We start from the raw sequence: 17,562 nt of genomic DNA on the forward strand, positions 1-17,562 counted from the left end.
AAACCCAACAAAACTCCAAAGCCAAGCATGTCCGAGGAGAAAAGAATTACTATAACGACATGTCCCGAGCTTTCCCCCGCGTCTTTTTGCGAGTGCAAAAGAGGACCAAAGTAGATCTCTGACTTAACCTTCCATTGGTGGAATCAAGTTGCCATGTGCCTGTGACTAATCTTGGCTGATCTGCTTCCCTTGTTTTCCTAAACGCTACAACTGTGTCATGTTGAATGTTAGGTCTTGATAATAAAATATGATAAGAGAAAAAGTATTGGAAAGAATAAAAAATATAAAAAAAATTATTGAAAAAACTTTATTGAAAAAGTTTAAATGTATTAATATGTTCATCTTCTATTTATACAGATCAGGAGAGATTTTCCTTAACAGAGTAGAGAGATTTTCTTATATAATTGAAAAAAATCTTATCTGCTATTATGCTTTTACAAGATGGTGTTCCTATCGAGGATATCAATCTTGGATCGATGCAAAGCAAATAATTTATGAACGAGATGCTTCGTGAGTAGGGCAAGAGCATATCGTTACTGCTGTTGCTATTGTTGCGACTACGACGATAACGACTACAGTAGAGGAGAAAGCTACAGCAATGGAGAAAGCTATAACAATGCTGTAGTAGAGAAAGAAGCCGCAACAAAAGAGAAAGCTCTAGTGATGTTACAGTGATACTACAGCAGAGGAGAAAACTACAGCGATGCTACGGTAGAGAAGAAAACTATTTTACATTGAAGCTATTCTCTCCCTATTTATATATATTAAGAGGGAGGATTACTCTCAACAGAATAAAGAATTTCCCTCAATAGAATAGAAAGATTTTCTTATATAGTTAGAAAAATCTTATCTACTAGATGTTATTCATGTATATATTCTTCAAACATATGCACCGATCCACATCATCATTCAGCGGTCCTCCTTCATGAGAACTAAATCAGTGCAATATTGAAAGGACACTGAGAGGAGTTGGTTCTCTGGAGAAACAAGTAAACAATTTCTGATACAAGCACTGTAACGTAACATCTTTAGACAAGACGATCGTAAACACATTACAAGCATCATCACAAGCCATCATCCATCATGTAAATTGTATTACAAATAATTCCAGCAGCAGCTCTTTCTTTACTTGTTGCTCTTTTTTTTCAGTAGGCTCCCAACTCTCTGCATGAATGCCTTCTTTTTCTTTTGCTGTTGTTGTTGCCGCTGCTTATTGGGCGAGGTTGCTCCAATTTCAATATTGCCCGGTGTTAATCCTTTCGCGATATCCAAGCTAACAACATCCATCTTCAAGTCCAATTCATCGTATGTGGACTCGGTCTCATGCTCCCTCTCTGTTGACAGATCCTTGTCCATTGTCTTGCAATTTTCCCATGTTGTACCTTCCAGATCTGTTTCTTCTTCTTCTAGAGCACCATTATACGTCTTCTTGTCCTCCATTATCACTTTATCGCTGCTATGTTCTTCCAGCTTTTCCAAAGCTACTTCTGAGTTTGCTTTCTGTGCTCCACACACATCACCTGTATTTTCCTCTGAGGAATCAACTGAGACTGTTAGGTCAGAATGCTTTGAATGCCTTGATATTTCACCATTTTGCTCGGGCTTCTTGGATGCGGCCTCAGCTACTAACAAAGATAGTTCTTTCACCTTCTCTAAGGCTGCAGTTTCTCGTACCCTGAGGTCATCGTTCTCCTGACTTATACTTTGCAGCTCATTCTCCTTGTCCAATAGCATCTCCTTCAGTCGCAAACTCTCAGCCTTCGCTTCTTCCGCGTCTATGCTTGCGGAACCTGCCTCAGACTCCAAATGCTTAAGCTTATCCATCATTCGGAGTTCCTCTTCTCTTGCAGCCCTTACTCTGAGTTCTGCTTCTTTCAATGAGTCAGTTATCTTCTCCATGTCTGCCCTCATGGTGGTAATTTCCTCCTCTGATCTCTCAATAGAATTCACAAAATGAAGCACTTTCGAGTCCAGCTCAGATCTCGAATTCCCAATTTCCTTTTCAAGTCTTTCGGCAGTATCTTGAACACTAACTATCTCATGCTTCGCTTTCTCTTGGATTATCTCGTAACTTTTTTGATTTGTCTTGATACTCACCTTCAACTCCTCTATCTGAGCATGGCAATCCTCAACCTCAGATTGTTTAGTTAACAACCTTTCTCGTGTTTCACGCACTTCTGTCGATACTTCATGCAAAGCTGAAGCCAAGCCATCCATTGCCTTCCGATCTTTCTCAAGTTTGCACCGAGCAGCATCCAGTTCATTTTCCAATTTGTTCCTCTCCTCTGTCAACTGTTGCATATTTAAAATAGCCGCCTTCTCATTATTTAGAGCATGAATTTTTGCTTCCTCTGCAATCTGAAGCTCAGATTTTAGAACAGCAATCATCTTTCCCATCTCTGCTGCTTCTTGTTCTGCTACACCAAGATGCTGACTTGATTCGTCGAGTTCTGTTGTGCGTCTAGCAACCTCAAGCCTCAAAGATTCCACCTGAGCTCCAAGAGCAGCTACTTCACGTTCTTTGTCCTGCAAGACAGCATTGTTATCCTCCAGCTGTTTCATGACAGAAGCAAGAGTCTCCAAGGAGGTTTTTCTCAGCTCATTTGCTTCCTCCAGTTGAACTTCTAGCAGCCCGGTCTTCTTCTTCCACTCCTCCATTAGACAGCTAGTATCTGATTCAGCCTTCTTTGAATCGATGACCTCGATCCTAAGACCCTCAATTGTTGCTTCCATCTCTACCAACCTTTCTTCAGCAGCCTTTGCTTTCTCAAGCTCATTCTTCAATGTAAAGACCACCAAATCTAACTCCAACTTGGAGTCAAGCAAGGCTTTAAGCTGGCTGGTTTCCCCCGAAAGAAGCTCCAGCTTCTCTGCATTAATTTCTGCACTCTTCATCGCTTCACTAGCCTGAATCAGGGCAGTGTTCTTTGCATCAATGGCCATTCTAAGTTCATGTTGTACCTTTTCGAGCTCCTCCGTAGTCGAAAGTAATTTGGCAACATTCAGGGCATGCTGGTTTTCAACAATTTCGAGCTTCGTCCGCCACTCTTCTTCTCTCTTCTTAGCACTTCTGATGTTGTCTTGCTCCAAATTGCTTGCACGAATCTTGTAAGCTTCCAAATCCTCCTCAGCTCTTTCTTGAGCAGAAAGATTCTCTTTGAGTCGCTCACTAGCTTCATCAGCCAACCCCTTGGCTTCCTTTAATTCCTCGAGAATGTGGGTCTTCTCTGCTTTAGCAGAAACCAATCGCTCATTTGACTTCTTAAAGTCCTCCTGAGCCAAGTTTAACATTGCTTTCAAGTCCATTTCCTTCTCAGCTAGCTCTGAAGCTTCAGTGTTCTTACCCTCCACAGCTGAATCAAGCAAAGCTTTGAGGCGGCTAACTTCCCTGGATAAGAGCTCCACCTTGTCTGCATTGATCTCAGCAATCTTCATCGCATCGTCAGCATGGCCCAAGGCACTGTTCTTAGCCTCTGTGGTCATTGCCAGTTCTTGCTTCACCCTCTGGAGCTCCTGAGTTGTGGAAAGCAGTGCCGCAACATCAAAAGCATGCTGGTTCCGAACAATTTCAAACTCCTCCTCCCATTCGTCTTCCTTCTTCTGTGCAGCATCGATCCCAGCCTGCTCCAACTCATCTGCCCGGAACTTGTCGATCTCCGAAGCTTCTTCTGCTATCCTCTGTGCAACAAGCGCATCTTGAAGCTTGTCGTTCGCCTCGTCAGCAGATTTCTTTGATAATTTTAATTCCTCAAGAATTAGGCTCTTCTCCTTCTCAACAGATGCCAACTGCTCTTTTGCCTTCTTCAGATCCTCCTGAGCCGCACTCAGCTGTGTCTGCAACTCCAATCCCTTGACCGAGCGTGGTTGCTTCTGCAATTAAAACCGAAAAAAATCCAAGACACCAAGTTATTCTTTAGAGCCAGAGAGGGTAGCTGAATCATACCAAGGGACTCCAGTGTCTTACATCAGAAGTGGTGATCTTAGGCGAACGGTGCTCGATGGTAGGCCTAGATTCAACTGACTTCGGTGATCGATCGATGGAAGCGCGTGATGGCTGCTGAGGTGAAGGCGAAAACGGATCTGCCTTGGTAGATCCACCCCTTCCGGATTTACCAGCCCTAGGAGTTGCTGGTGTGCCTTTGCTAACAGAAGCTTCAGATAAACCGGATCTGTGTACAATGTATGCATCTTAGAGCTTCTAAGCAACCAAATCAAGCGATTGTAGCACAAAGATCAGCAATGCCAAACAAATTTAACCCTAGATCAGATTGAAATGCAAGAAAAACGAGAGCGATAGCAACCCTCAGGGCATAGTCCCATAATTCACAATCAGATCGAGACTACACGAGTGAGAGAACAGAGTGCATATTTAACCCAAACTCGACGAAAAAGATGGGAACTTGACGACCGGATCAAGCCCAATAACCCCGCATGTTGGAACTAGGAGTGAAGGAGTAGAGCACGAAGGCCGAACGGAATCAACGCAACACCGCAGGTAACTAACTTTTCACACGCATTTCAAGCGATAAAAGAGACGGAATGGACCAAAAGATTACATCTCGAGGGCAAAATTGGAGGGAAGCAAGATTCGCCCACCTGAGATCTGGGGAGAACAGGGTACTTACTTGGATTTGGAGGACAGCATCGTTGGCGGCCCTAGAAGAGCAGCAGCGAGGTGGAAGTGGAAGAAAGAGGGAATGCCGACAGGTCGAGATATTGGAGAGGGTTTTGGAGTTTGGGAAAGGGGACGCTTTTGGCCAAGAAGAAGAAGAAGAACGAGGAGGAGGAGGATTCGAGCAATTATAGCAGTTGGGTTCTGCAAAAGATTACTCTTTCTCACGACTCGTCTTTCTCTGACACCAAAACTGCAACCGCAGTTTTCAGCAAAATATATGTAGGAGTGTTGAAAGGAACTGTCTCACCTTCATATTTATTCATGCCTATACTCTCTCTCTCTCTCTCTAGTTAGGTCTGTGCGTGAAGCAAATCTGTCACCAGATTTTGCTCTCTGCAGCAACGAGACTCGTGGTTGACCTCAAAAAATACATTAGAACTTGGCCACTTGGACCTTCGTACTTGTTCTTCTGGCGTCTCGATTGGGAATTATGATGATTACATGTCTCCCAGTTCGATTAACTATCATATAAAAAACATTGCAGACTGCCTCAAGTGGATTCAACTGCTGCCATTTCGATAGAAAGAAGTGAAGAGTTACTGTCCATACGAAGTGATGCTTCAATCTCTTCTACTGTCGCTCACTCTGTTGGCAATTAAGGCTTATTTAAGGCCATACAACGAACACAGCTGAGGACATGAACGACCTGATTTCGTAACAGGAAGGAACCCTAATCTCTGCGATGCTTGTCATTGAAGATAAAGCAGGGCGCCATGAATGCAAGAGAGTAAAAGGTTAAGCTACGGAGTTGACTTGCGTGGCGCGAAAGACCAAATTGAAGTGTGCCTTCGACAAATGGCTGGCTCTGTTATCTCTCCACATCCACCTCCACCTCCACCTCCAACTCCACCTCCACCTCCGAACTGTCCGTCGTCCACTATCTGCTTTTGGCAGTCCCTTCCGCTGCGTCCAGAGCAATAAAGACGGAAGCGCAGACTTCGTCACGGCACGGACCGAAAGCTTCTCTGTTGCTTTAACCACTGAGGGGAACGAGTAGGTGGAGCGACAGTTGCGTCACAGTTTGCTCTCGTCTCAGTTTCTTCAGCCCAATAAATTGGCCCCATTTCCCATTCGCCCTTACTCCGTCGAACTCTTGGTGTCTTCGGACAGCGACTACCCTCCACTTCGAAGTCAGCTTGACCACTGTTCTGCTGAGTTCCTGTCGATATTTATTTCCACATGCCCAAATGGCATCGCCTATGAGATGCACGACACGGAGCCTGTGGTTATCTAAAGTGGAAGAAAGGATGAAAGAAGAAGACAAACACACGCAGAGATACCTAACGAGCCCGTGTTTGACACCGGCCCACTTCCGGCTACATTTAGAGTTGGGTTCCTTGTTCCATGGCCCAGTCTTGGATGCGAGCGCCGCTAGGGTGCAGCCTTGGGTACGGGTAAACGCACATCGCCGCCGCCGCTGCTGCTGCTGCTGCGAGTGCCACGAACAAAAAGACACAACAAGCCCAGAGGATTCATTCATTGTGCCGGACCAGATCTCACCCTTCTCCCTCTGGCCGAGGATATCGACACTGTGGTGTCTCTCTCACGTGGCTCGACCATTGCGCTCCATCCGTGTGGATCCCACCATGCCACCTGTTTCGTCCACTCTCATGATGGTGCGTGTACACGTGTCTCACGGCTCAGTCGCTCCGACGCCATTGACGGACGATGATTGAAGTCGTTCGACAATCACGTGCTCCACGCGGCGTCTGTGCCCACACCGCGCTGCCGGCTGCACATGGTACCCACCCGCCAGACGTGGAGCTGCGGTACTGCCGCATCCCCTGTGCGTCGCACTGCCCGCGTGTGACCCACCGCCTTTGGGCTTCATTCAAAGCCTTGATAGGTAGGCGTCGGGGTAAATACTAATAGCGTAGCGATAGGGCAACAGAGAGCTACGCGACAAGTCACACGTCAGGCGGCTGTTCGTCGTAATGTTGCCGACTTCTTGTACCTCAAAACTGCGTGCGTCGTTGGACTTATCACCCTTTCAGACACGCCGAATATATATTATTGGACGATTTTTCCAGAAAATATATACATTTAAAAAATTTTAATTAATTTTTTTTATTTTTTTTTTCAAATAATATTTTTTTAAATTAAAAATATCTAAATTATTCTTTAAAATTGTTTATCTTGTTTTGATATATTACAATTTTTTTGACCTATTATAATATTTAATCATTATAACAGAAAAATATAAATAATCTAAATAGACTTCTAATGTCAGTCAAACTAATCAAAAGACTAAAAATATAATATTATATAAGATGTACTGAAAATACTATAAAGGTTAATAAAAAATATTATAATAAAAACACTAAACATGGGTTAAAAAAACCAGACGAAAAAAATTGGTGAAAAAACTTTTGAAGAATATTTTAGATATTTTTAAATTAAAATATTATTTAAAAAACCTAAGATATAAATATTTTCTAAAAAATCGCCCTATATTAATAATTTTAAAAAATAGAATTTTAGAGCTGTCACACCAACCAACTCTCTATTTGCTTTTTTTTATCTCAACGTTTACCTACAAATAATTGTATTAGTTGTTTCTGCGGCCTCAGAGTAAACTCTTTTTTTGTTAGATGTTTAGAAACTTTGAACTATGAATCAGATAGCACACGTATAAATTGAACTCACCAGCCAGAAAACTAGCACGCGTCTATTGAGAAAAAACAAGTCAAAGGTCGTAGAGTTGAATTGGGAGGGGTATGAATCATGTGATGACTAATATAACTCACGTGATACCATAGTTAATCATGTGTGTGTATATGTATATATGCGCGCCGTACCACATTGTTAAGCATCTTTAAAGTGAATCAATCACATTAATGAGATCATGTGGCACTGATGCGGCCTTCCTGTCGTCCAATAAAATACATAAATAAATAAATAAAAAGAATGGCCGAGCCAACCTTATCACATGGCCATGGGCTTCCGCCACGTGACGATAAGGACAAACGAACACCCAGCGACTATAACGTAACGTGTCGCTCCCTACACCACATCCAATGCTAATGGAACCCCCACCTTTCAGTTTCCATCGAATGGAACCATAGAAATGAGGCCGCGGACGGTGGCGGCCCACTTAAATATTCGTGCAGGCTTGATTGATACCTTTGTGCGTCTGTGATCCCCCGCGAGAGGTTATCGGCTCCATTTGGCACGTGCGACGAATCAGCGGTCAAACAAACCCGCCAGTCTCGCTCGTCACCCGCTTGCTGTTGTGAGTTCACCACAGTTAGTTTGGTAGTTATGAGCAGGTTAAACAAACTGCATTAAAATAGACTAATTTCGCAGAAGAAAATGAATTAAAAAAAAGGCTTTTCGTAATTGATTAATTGCTTATATAAGGGAAATCGATGAAGCTTGAGAAAAATAAATAAAGGTAAGAAAGAAGAGCAGTGGAAGCATTGAGGAGGCATGGAAACATCCACAGTGAATGGAACTGTACGATTGAAGTGCAAACAAAAGCACACACGTGAAACGGACCCACCACCACACCATTCTTTTGCGTGTGCGTCTCCATCTTTCTCCCCCCTACCACTCCGCTTACCTTCCTCTTCTGCGCCTTTACGCCCTCTTTCCACGCCTTCTTCCTTGCTCTGTCAACGGTAGCTGCCAAGCTCCCTGCTCCGCTCTCTCTCGCGCGCACGGTGGGTGACAGGAACAGAGGGATCCGGTTCATGCGCAGGAGGCGGACCGCCTTCGGTGATCGATCGAGAAGAGGATGAACCTGTGGGCAGATGATAATGCCTCCATGATGGAGGCCTTCACCGATCTCCAGGGCTTCCCGTGGGCGGCTACTCCTACTCCGTCCACCCCACCCCTTCCCACAGCCTTGGATCCGGGGAGGGCCCTAATCGGCCCTGCCACTCCCGCTCCGCCTCCGACGGCGTACTTCAACCAGGAGACGCTCCAGCAGCGGCTGCAGACCCTGATCGATGGGGCGGGGGAGAACTGGACGTACGGCATATTCTGGCAGTCGTCGGTGGACGCCGCCTCCGGGGCGTCTTTCCTTGGGTGGGGCGACGGCTATTACAAGGGTTGCGAGGAGGACAAGCGGAAGCAGCGGGCCGCCAGCGCCGCCTCCGCTGCCGAGCAGGAGCACCGCAAGCGCGTTCTGCGGGAGCTCAACTCGCTCATCTCCGGCGGCGGGTCCTCGGCTCAGGACGAGACCGTCGAGGAGGAGGTCACTGACACCGAGTGGTTCTTCCTCGTCTCCATGACCCAGTCCTTCGTCAACGGCGACGGCCTGCCCGGCCAGGCTCTCTACGACGGCGCCCCCTCCTGGGTTGCCGGCTGCGACCATCTGGCTGCCGCGCCTTGCGAGCGCGCCCGCCAGGCCCAGCTGTTCGGTATCCAGACCATGGTCTGCGCCCCCGTCGGGTCCGGCGTGCTCGAGCTCGGATCCACCAACGTGATCCTCCACAGCCCCGAGATCATGGGCAAGATCCGCGTCCTCTTCAATTTCGGCTCCCCGGATTCGCCCTCCACTGCTGCCGCATCCTTGATCGCGCCGCAATCTGCAGCTGCGACCCCCGCTGCAGACCAGGGAGAGACGGATCCGTCGGTGCTCTGGCTAACAGAACCCTCCATGGTCGAGATCAAAGACTCCGTCTCCCCTGCACCGGCCGCCGCCGACATCTCCGTCACAAAACTCCCGATCCAACTCGAAAGCAACCCTAGCTCCACTGTCCACATCGAAAACCCTGCTTCTTCTATGGAGATCCAAAAAGCCCTCTACGGCCACCAGCAACAGATCCATCAACCGCAGCATCAGAGTAGCGGCAGTAAACCGCAGAGCCAACCTTTCTTCTCCAAAGAGTTAAATTTCTCCGGGTTCGCCTCGAACGGCTCCGTGGCTTTCCACTCGGTCAAGCCGGAGTCGGGGGACATCCTAAATTTCGCCGGTGGCAAGAGGAATTCCTCGCCGGTCCCTGTCACCGGCAGCGTCTTCTCCCACCACCAAGCCGCCGCTGTGGCAGACGACAAGAAGAACAGCAAATCCACGGGGACGACATCCATGGTGAGCAACAACGATGAGGGGATGCTCTCCTTCTCGTCGGCTCCCACAAGGCCGCCCTCCAATAGCCAACTGAAGTCTTCCTGTGGCGGCGGTGTCCTCGATGGTGCCGATTCAGATCAGTCGGACCTGGAGGCGTCGGTGCGCGAGGTGGAGAGCATCCGGGTGGTGGAACCGGAGAAGCGACCGAGGAAGCGGGGCCGTAAGCCTGCCAACGGTCGTGAGGAGCCTCTGAACCATGTAGAAGCCGAGCGGCAGCGCCGTGAGAAGCTCAATCAGAGGTTCTATGCGCTGCGTGCGGTAGTGCCCAACGTGTCCAAGATGGACAAAGCCTCCCTCCTGGGTGATGCCGTCTCATACATCAACGAGCTCCGGTCAAAGCTTCAAGCTACGGAAGCCGACAAGGAGGAGCTGCAGTCACAAATGGAGATCATCAAGAAGGAGCGCGAATCCGCCCCTGCCCGCCCAGCGCCGCCGCCTCGATACGACGTCAAGATGATGAAGGGATGCCATGGGGTGGAAATCGACGTGAAGTTACTGGGATCGGAGGCCATGATCCGATTGCAGAGTCAAAAACGGAATCACCCAGCCGCAAGGCTGATGGCTGCATTGCAGGACCTCGATCTCGAAGTGCATTACGCAAGCGTGTCCGTGGTGAAGGACCTCATGATCCAGCAGGCAACGGTGCAGATGTCTAGCAGGGTGTACACGCAGGAGCAGCTCAATGCCGCCCTTTACTCTAGACTGGTTGCCGAGACACCACCATTCAGCAGATAAGTCTGCTGAGAGCGAGGACAGTTTTGGCGAGGATTGCTGGCTCAGCCTGCGTTTACTTGTGGCCGGCCGGAGTTCGTAGTTTATGTGCCGAATTCTGTGTCATGTCTACTGATATATAAACGGAACTGTGGAAGTTGTCATGTCTACTCCTTAGGGTTGCAGTAAGTTTCTCAAAAGTGAGACGGAGCTGCGGCCAGGAAGGTCGGTATTTGTACGCAAGGAAGGTGGTGCTATGTCTCTGTTGCATGTCTACTGCTGCAGCTTTTCTCGGATCAGAGATGGCCTTCTGGATCTTGTTTCATGTGAAACGTGGCTTGCTTCATTTTAGATCTCGCAGGCACTACAGCAGTACAAGAGGCCAAAAGTCATGCTGTAAGAGGCACTGGCATGAACTTGAGGTCCTTTGTTTCTTAGAAGGATGGTTGCCATTATTTAAAATCCAAGAACAATAATTTTTAGATGTGCATGAATCACAAGCTGTCACTCTGGAATAGAATAGAATATAATACTTCTCACAAAAATGTCTGGTAGCACTCAGAAGGATTTCTTTTCGTATGAAACCAAGCCATGCACTCCTCCCTCCGCCTGTGCAGCTCCTGTTCGGACCTGGAACAGGAGATAAGGACAGAAAATAAGCATCTAAATAAATGAGGACTTACATATAGTAATTTCAACATCTTCCTATATGACATATAACTGTCTTGTTTTTGAACCTAAATGAAAAAAAAAAACAGTTGTTCTTGTGCTGAAATTTTCCAACTCATATCCCTTTCCATACAATCCTGGCCTTCTTTGGGGAGGGAGTCCTTAGTGAAGTTACAAAAAAAGATAAGGAAATCTGTAATCTGCACAATTTTGGTGGTGGTGGTCATTACCAACATTTCATCCAACAAACAGTAAGAGTATAGGCATATATCTTCAGAGAGAACAGAGCTAGATTACATTGAGATACATTTTAAATTATTCTAACTCCCCCCGATGAGAAGAAAGAATGAACCGAGTAAATGACAGAAAACTAGATTATCTCGAAATCAATCACCAAGCAAGCCCCACAATAAATTTTACGAAGCCAATTAAATTGGAGATGAGATATGCAACATGGTGTTTGTTTCGACATTTTCATAGCTCATCATTTGAGAATACCAGAGGCCTCTTCAGTGGTTACAGTCCATCGTATTCTATCACTATAACTAAAAGAAGGCACGAAAGTTGATCCAAATACCAAGCTCCACAATCAATGAGTAACGGTTGATTAGTATGTAACAAGTTTAAGCTATAAAAACAAGTCATACCTCGAATCTTAGCACCTCCGAACGTAACAGATCATGAGCCGACTCCAAAGATGATGCACCAAGATCCTGAAATCCTTGCTTGACAGCTTGCATGGTGTAAGGAATAAACTTCAATATGGAGCCTTTGTCAGCTACAGCACCAACAACTCCCTGAGCAACCTTGAGCTTCAGTGTGTCGCCCAAGTAGCGGGCATCACTACCCTTTGTCATAGCTTCTAAAGAGCCCATGCCCCGATACTTCTTGACTCGGCGACCATTCTGTAAAAGCAGATATCAGGCAGGACAAAGTCATTGCAGTGCAACAACAAAATATCGAGCCCTGGAAAGAGAATTGGTGTACAAATGCCATCAAAAGCTTCAAGATAAACATGCTCACTTTGCAAAGCAAAAAAGTCTACACGTGTGTCTTTTGATGATACACTTGAGTATTCAGTCTTAACTGAGTGTATGCACTTGAGTATTAGTTCTGGGTATCGGGGTCAATTGGTCACTCTTTATATGGCTTCAACACTTCATTAGGTGCTTATTTTTAAGATTTGTCCACCACACTAGAATTACATCAACTTCTTTTAATTTAGGCAAAGAAGATGTACCTACCTGTTTAATCTCAGCCACCAGACGTCATTTCCTATAAAGAAACATAAATGAATTGAAGTCCCCATAAAATTATAGGCTTATTCTCAAGACATATTTTCTTTGTGGTTACTACAAGATCTCTAGCATGAACGACAAGGCAACGGGCCTTATGGATCTGATAAGATGCTACATTCTTTGGTTTGAGAATGTGAATTTGAAAAGAGATATTCATGTTATGTACTCTTTCATTATATGGCATATATTTCAAATGTGAACTTGAGATAGGCATATAACAGAAAACAGAGCTTTAACATAAAGCCAAGACAATTGTGTAAACCCAGCTATGCGAGCATACAAGATCATCTAGTTTGAAGCATTTCATTCACTACGCTGATCATCAAACAGCACGAGTTAAAACACATGTATATACAGAAGATGTCATACTGTTTAGATGATACGATGATGTTAAAACCGTTGACCAGAAATTTTTTGCTCTTTTATGACAAGTTAAATGAAATTTCCTTCCATCTAGGGCTCATTAACAAGTCATTCAGCTAAGTTAAAAACTCAAATTATGCCTGACCTAATTAACAATGCATGATCATAGCAAGTCAGAGATTAGATGCATGACTAATTCAAGAATATGTAAGATCTGGATATATAGAATGCATGCTGCATGTTGCACGCAGTGGCAGATGATCACAACTCAGAGGTACGTCATAATAAACCAGTAAAGACTAAGAATTTCCCGATCTCTAGGTAATGTGCATGAGGACATTGCACAGCACATGCTGGCCTTGATCATCATGCATAGTTGATGCATTCGAGCAGTTGCCCATGAAAATAAACAAACAACAACAAACGGTTATTACAGCAGGCATAATATATCAACGAGGGAAGTTGTCTAAGAACATAAGCAAATATTTATCTCTTAATAAAACATACCAGATACTCATAAACACCAGGAGCCTCACCACTACCAGCTAGAAAACTGCCCATCATCACAGTAGAAGCCCCTAAAACCAAAGCTTTCACGATGTGTCCAGAATTTGAAATCCCACCATCAGCAATAACAGGCACATCATGGTCCTTTGCAAAAGATGCAACCTTGTATACTGCTGTTGCCTATGCAAATCAATGCAAGCACAGCGTTTAAATCTCTAATAGTCTTAAAAGAATGTGTGAAGTTATACAGAATGATTACACCTTTGCAGCCACTAGAAGAGGCTTAATGCGTATTGTAAAAATTAGTAATCGACAAAGTATTATTCTGCAGGTGATACAAAGTACAATGGGGATGAGGTAGTAGAGATAGCATACCTGTCCTCTGCCCACAGCACAGACCTCCTGGGTGGTACATATGGATCCCGATCCCATGCCCACCCTCAACCCATCAGCCCCGGCCTTGATCAGATTCTGAGCCTGCGGAATCGTGACAACATTCCCTCCGATGACATCCAACTCCGGGTACGTACTCTTTGCATGCTTGATCATCTCGATCTGGTAAATCGAGTTCCCCTGCGAGCTGTCCACCACCACGACGTTCGTCCCGGCCTTCACCAGATGTTCCAGCCTCTCCTTGTCCGCCTCCCGGGTTCCTATCGCCGCCCCTATCACGAACCGCGCATCAGGTCCCAAGGATGGCACTCCCAACCTCGGGAATCCCTTGATCCTCTCCACGTCGCCCTTGGTGACCAGATCCACCACTTCCCCGTCCTCCGCCACCAGCGGAGCGTACTCCAAACCCCCGCCGGCGAGGAAAGACGCCACCTTTTCCAAGTCGTAGCTCGCCGGGGCCGACGCTGGCGCCGGCCTCATGTACTCGGAGACAGCAGCGGCCCTGTCCGCTAGGCCCTCCCAATCGGACTTGGCGACGACGCCGACAACCCTCGATTTGGAGGTACCCGACTCGGTGACGAGGGCGTAAGCGGCGGGACCGAAGTCGGGTACGGTGTCGGAGGGCGAGAAGAAGACGGGGTCGGTAGCAAAGGGGATGCGACGGGCCTTTGCGGCGCGGACAATGGCGGCCTGGTCTTCGGGGGGGGCGTTGCAGTGGACGATGGCAGCGCCGCCAAGGGAGGCCATGGCGACGGACATGGAGGCCTCAGAGACGGTGTCCATGGGGGAGGCGACACAGGGGATGGAGAGGGGGAGGCGGCGGGAGAGGCGGGTGGAGAGGTTGACGGCGTCGGCGGGGAAGTCGATGTAACCGGGGAGGACGATGACATCGTCGTAGGTGTACGAGACGCCCTGGGCAAAGAGTCGCGTCGCAGGGAACCCGTCTTCCAGCTCGTAGCGAGGGCCGTTCATGGCGTAGTCGTAAGGTCTTCTAGGGTTTCAACGAAGAGCGGGCAGCGAAAGAGGTCGAACACGAGAGAACGGGGAGCGGGGCGTTACACCCGTGGACACGCCACGCTTAGAGAGGTTGGTGAGGATCCTATCCAAGAACAATTTTAATCGGAACCCCTGCAAATCGTCTCAGATCTCGACCGTCCACCCACAAGCGGCCGCAATCACCGTCACCAACTTCTTCAAACACCGAACACAGTGATTGGATAGCATCCGAAGTTGGCGGGGGGTCGCCACTTTGGCTGCAGCCGTATCCGACGGATATACTAATCGACGGTGGAAATTGGAAGGAAGCAGCGGCACGCGTTGGACGCTACTCGGATGGTTGACAGCGGTACTCTTCCATCTACTTCGGGATGATACATCTTTTAATATGGATTGAGATTTTTTTCTAATTGTTCGGCCAATGATCTCCTGCAGCGTTATTTCTGGGATTATCTCAAAGCTTTTGATTCGCAAACCAAAGGTGTTCGTCCCAAACGATTGTAGCCACAAGCAGACTACTCTCCCCCTTTCCACCTGCTTTCAACAAGCGGTCCAGTTTTATCACAAGATCGGACGGTAGAGATTGACACGAACAGAAACAACTTCGACGGATCCGTCGATCAATAACTCTCGACCTTTCACGGTGTTTCATAAACATATCATACATGCGGAAACTTTACCCAATGACAGCGGTTAATTTGCTGCTTTGGCCGTGTGAAAGGTCGACGACTTGAGACTTTCCTACGGGTCTTATTTAGCTCTAGTCGGTACCGCTAAAGCGGCGGCCTCTCCTGTACCACATTCGTCGATCGTCGGTGCCGGAAAGGGTTCATGGGGCTCGGAAAATGCCATCGCCATCCCCCCTTTCCCCTCTCGTCCTCGCCTCCGGATCCCGCCAATCCCGCCGCACCAACCGATCTCGACCTGGATAGCTCCGCTGCTGCTGCTGCTGCTGCCGCCGCCCTCGAGAACGGCCAGAACGACGCCCACCTCCTCCCTCCCTTAGGCCGCGGCGGAGCTCCGCCGCTGTCTACGTGGCTGGCGACCGGTCTCGTTTCTCGCATGAGCTGGAAACCGACGGATCTGGACCGCCGGAAGGCCGGCTCCCTCTCGATCAACCGCGATACGACCCCCTCCGCGCCGATCCCGCCGCTGCCTCCGATGGATCCGGTGAGATCGGTGAAGGAGATTGAGGACCGCGAGGAGGATGACGTTGATGAGGAAGACGAAGAGGGGAGGAAGCAGCCGCAGGGGCGTTCGTTAGCGCAGTGCGGGCAGAGGCGGAGGAGGCGATCGCGAAGGCAGCCAGAACAAACGCCGTAACGGGGCTGGGAGGTGAATGTGTGCTTCCGGCATCTCCACCCCGCTCCCTCCTCCTCATCCTCCGTCGCCCATAGGACCATCTCCTCAGCCATCGATCTCCGGGCGCCACCCATTTCCTTCTTCTCTGCTTCTCCCCTTCTCTTCTTTGTGGGGATTCTTCGACGACGGAGGCGGTCACCTGTGGTGTTCGGCATATATACACACACAACAGTGTGGTGATAAGAAACCGGTTTAAGGTAACCGCTAATGGCTTACTGGTGGATTTAAGTTTGGGTGGGTGGAAGGAACAAACGGCTGGAATGCGTCGGGGAGCATCATGATCTCTTGGAGGAACACGCGATCATGATGATGGATGGAGTGGAGGAAGCGAAGAAGGCATCGATGGAGCACGAGACCGCAATCATAGCGATGTGGGCCGACCATTCTCGTGCACTCACTCGAATACAGATGCAGATTTATATTTCATATTAATTAGTTTGATATGCTAAATTATGTGTATATTTATTAAAATTGCAGAGTCACATACACACACCGACCTCAATTATCGCAATTGATTGGGCTAAGAGACCTTTTGACTCCGGTGGTTCCAACCATCATCCTCGCTCGTTGTCATCTTTTGGCCGCTTTTCTTGAAGACTATCCTCTGTTTAGCAAATGTAGTTCAGAACATTCACATACCATTGTTTATATCTAACAAATATGTTTTTAGTTGCAATCGATGACATAATTTTTGAAGGAAATGACCGTTGAATATCCTACTTCTAGTTTCATACATATCCTAAAATAATATATTTTTAATTTAATTATTACTATCAATAAGAGTATAATAAAAAATAGATAATTTTAAAATTCAAACTAATTAATTTACTAAATAAAACGATAAGATTTCTTTTGTATATACTCATCTTAACATTGGTAACTATAACTTTTAACCAAAAGGTAAACACACATATAATAAGTTATGACGTTCAAAAGCTATAAATATAATATACTCATAAGTTATCGTTGACAACATACATATGTTTATTTCCTTATCCAATCACTCGAATGAGGTTTTAATATTCTTATATGCAAAATAGTATCATATTTTAAAATCATAAATATATGATAATTAATAGTTAAAATATTATTATAACTTTTTTTAGCAAATATAATCCTAGAATATAGTATATGCAAAACAAAGAGAAAAATTTTACAACGAAATAATTTAAAACACTTATATACACATGAAACATATCAAATTTATAAATTTGTATATCTCATATCATAACATATATGTAAATTCTCACATCATATATATATATATATATATATATATATATATATATATATATATATATATATATATATATATATATATATATATATACCATACATTGTAATACATACATGCACTCCCACAACATATGTTATAATATATATGTATATTCTTACATTGTATTGTCACAGACAAACTTTAAACAGGATGTTTGATGTAATGCTTATGTATGTCCGTGTCTTTTGGTATGTTCATACTTTGCATAGCATATAGAGGGACGCCCGAAGGCTTAATA

General features: G+C 46.2%; 3 protein-coding genes across 5 annotated transcripts; 1 reads left to right on the forward strand and 2 right to left on the reverse strand.

Annotated features, from left to right (window-relative positions):
* Positions 1–900: 900 nt before the first annotated feature.
* Positions 901–6,160, reverse strand: LOC103985316 (WEB family protein At4g27595, chloroplastic). 3 transcript variants are annotated; one of them, XM_065109291.1, is made up of 4 exons: positions 5,956–6,158; positions 4,626–5,872; positions 3,965–4,169; positions 901–3,870 (listed from the first exon to the last, which is right to left on the reverse strand). In XM_065109291.1, exons 2-4 carry the CDS (start codon positions 4,643–4,645, stop codon positions 1,126–1,128), a joined length of 2,970 nt encoding a protein of 989 aa, XP_064965363.1. In that variant the 5' UTR covers positions 4,646–5,872; positions 5,956–6,158; the 3' UTR covers positions 901–1,125. The 3 variants fall into 3 exon arrangements, with proteins under 3 accessions (XP_064965363.1, XP_018682320.2, XP_009401250.2); XM_018826775.2 differs by having other exon boundaries at positions 901–3,867; positions 4,626–6,160; XM_009402975.3 differs by having other exon boundaries at positions 4,626–6,158.
* A 2,084-nt stretch (positions 6,161–8,244) lies between these two features.
* Positions 8,245–10,759, forward strand: LOC103985317 (transcription factor MYC2). The gene has a single exon (XM_009402976.3). The coding sequence runs from the start codon at positions 8,412–8,414 to the stop codon at positions 10,482–10,484; it is 2,073 nt and encodes a 690-aa protein (XP_009401251.2). The 5' UTR covers positions 8,245–8,411; the 3' UTR covers positions 10,485–10,759.
* A 108-nt stretch (positions 10,760–10,867) lies between these two features.
* On the reverse strand, positions 10,868–14,785 carry LOC135612697 (inosine-5'-monophosphate dehydrogenase-like). The gene is made up of 4 exons (XM_065109292.1): positions 13,673–14,785; positions 13,298–13,477; positions 11,777–12,034; positions 10,868–11,090 (listed from the first exon to the last, which is right to left on the reverse strand). Exons 1-4 carry the CDS (start codon positions 14,660–14,662, stop codon positions 11,019–11,021), a joined length of 1,500 nt encoding a protein of 499 aa, XP_064965364.1. The 5' UTR covers positions 14,663–14,785; the 3' UTR covers positions 10,868–11,018.
* Positions 14,786–17,562: the final 2,777 nt, after the last annotated feature.

Source organism: Musa acuminata, chromosome BXJ2-5, assembly GCF_036884655.1.
Source record: "Musa acuminata AAA Group cultivar baxijiao chromosome BXJ2-5, Cavendish_Baxijiao_AAA, whole genome shotgun sequence".
Classification (NCBI taxonomy): Eukaryota; Viridiplantae; Streptophyta; class Magnoliopsida; order Zingiberales; family Musaceae; genus Musa; species Musa acuminata.

What these genes read in the sequence shown, in the direction of transcription:
- LOC103985316 (XM_065109291.1), bottom strand. Translation starts at nt 4,645, where the DNA reads ATGCTGTCCTCCAAATCCAA. An exon ending in ATGCTGTCCTCCAAATCCAA is followed by an intron (nt 4,170 to 4,625) that starts GTAAGTACCCTG and finishes CATTGTACACAG; the next exon opens with ATCCGGTTTATCTGAAGCTT. An exon ending in CTAAGATCACCACTTCTGAT is followed by an intron (nt 3,871 to 3,964) that starts GTAAGACACTGG and finishes TTTTAATTGCAG; the next exon opens with AAGCAACCACGCTCGGTCAA.
- LOC103985317 (XM_009402976.3), top strand. Translation starts at nt 8,412, where the DNA reads ATGAACCTGTGGGCAGATGATAATGCCTCCATGATGGAGGCCTTCACC.
- LOC135612697 (XM_065109292.1), bottom strand. Translation starts at nt 14,662, where the DNA reads ATGAACGGCCCTCGCTACGAGCTGGAAGACGGGTTCCCTGCGACGCGA. An exon ending in GTGCTGTGGGCAGAGGACAG is followed by an intron (nt 13,478 to 13,672) that starts GTATGCTATCTC and finishes TGATTTGCATAG; the next exon opens with GCAACAGCAGTATACAAGGT. An exon ending in CTGGTGTTTATGAGTATCTG is followed by an intron (nt 12,035 to 13,297) that starts GTATGTTTTATT and finishes CTGCTTTTACAG; the next exon opens with AATGGTCGCCGAGTCAAGAA.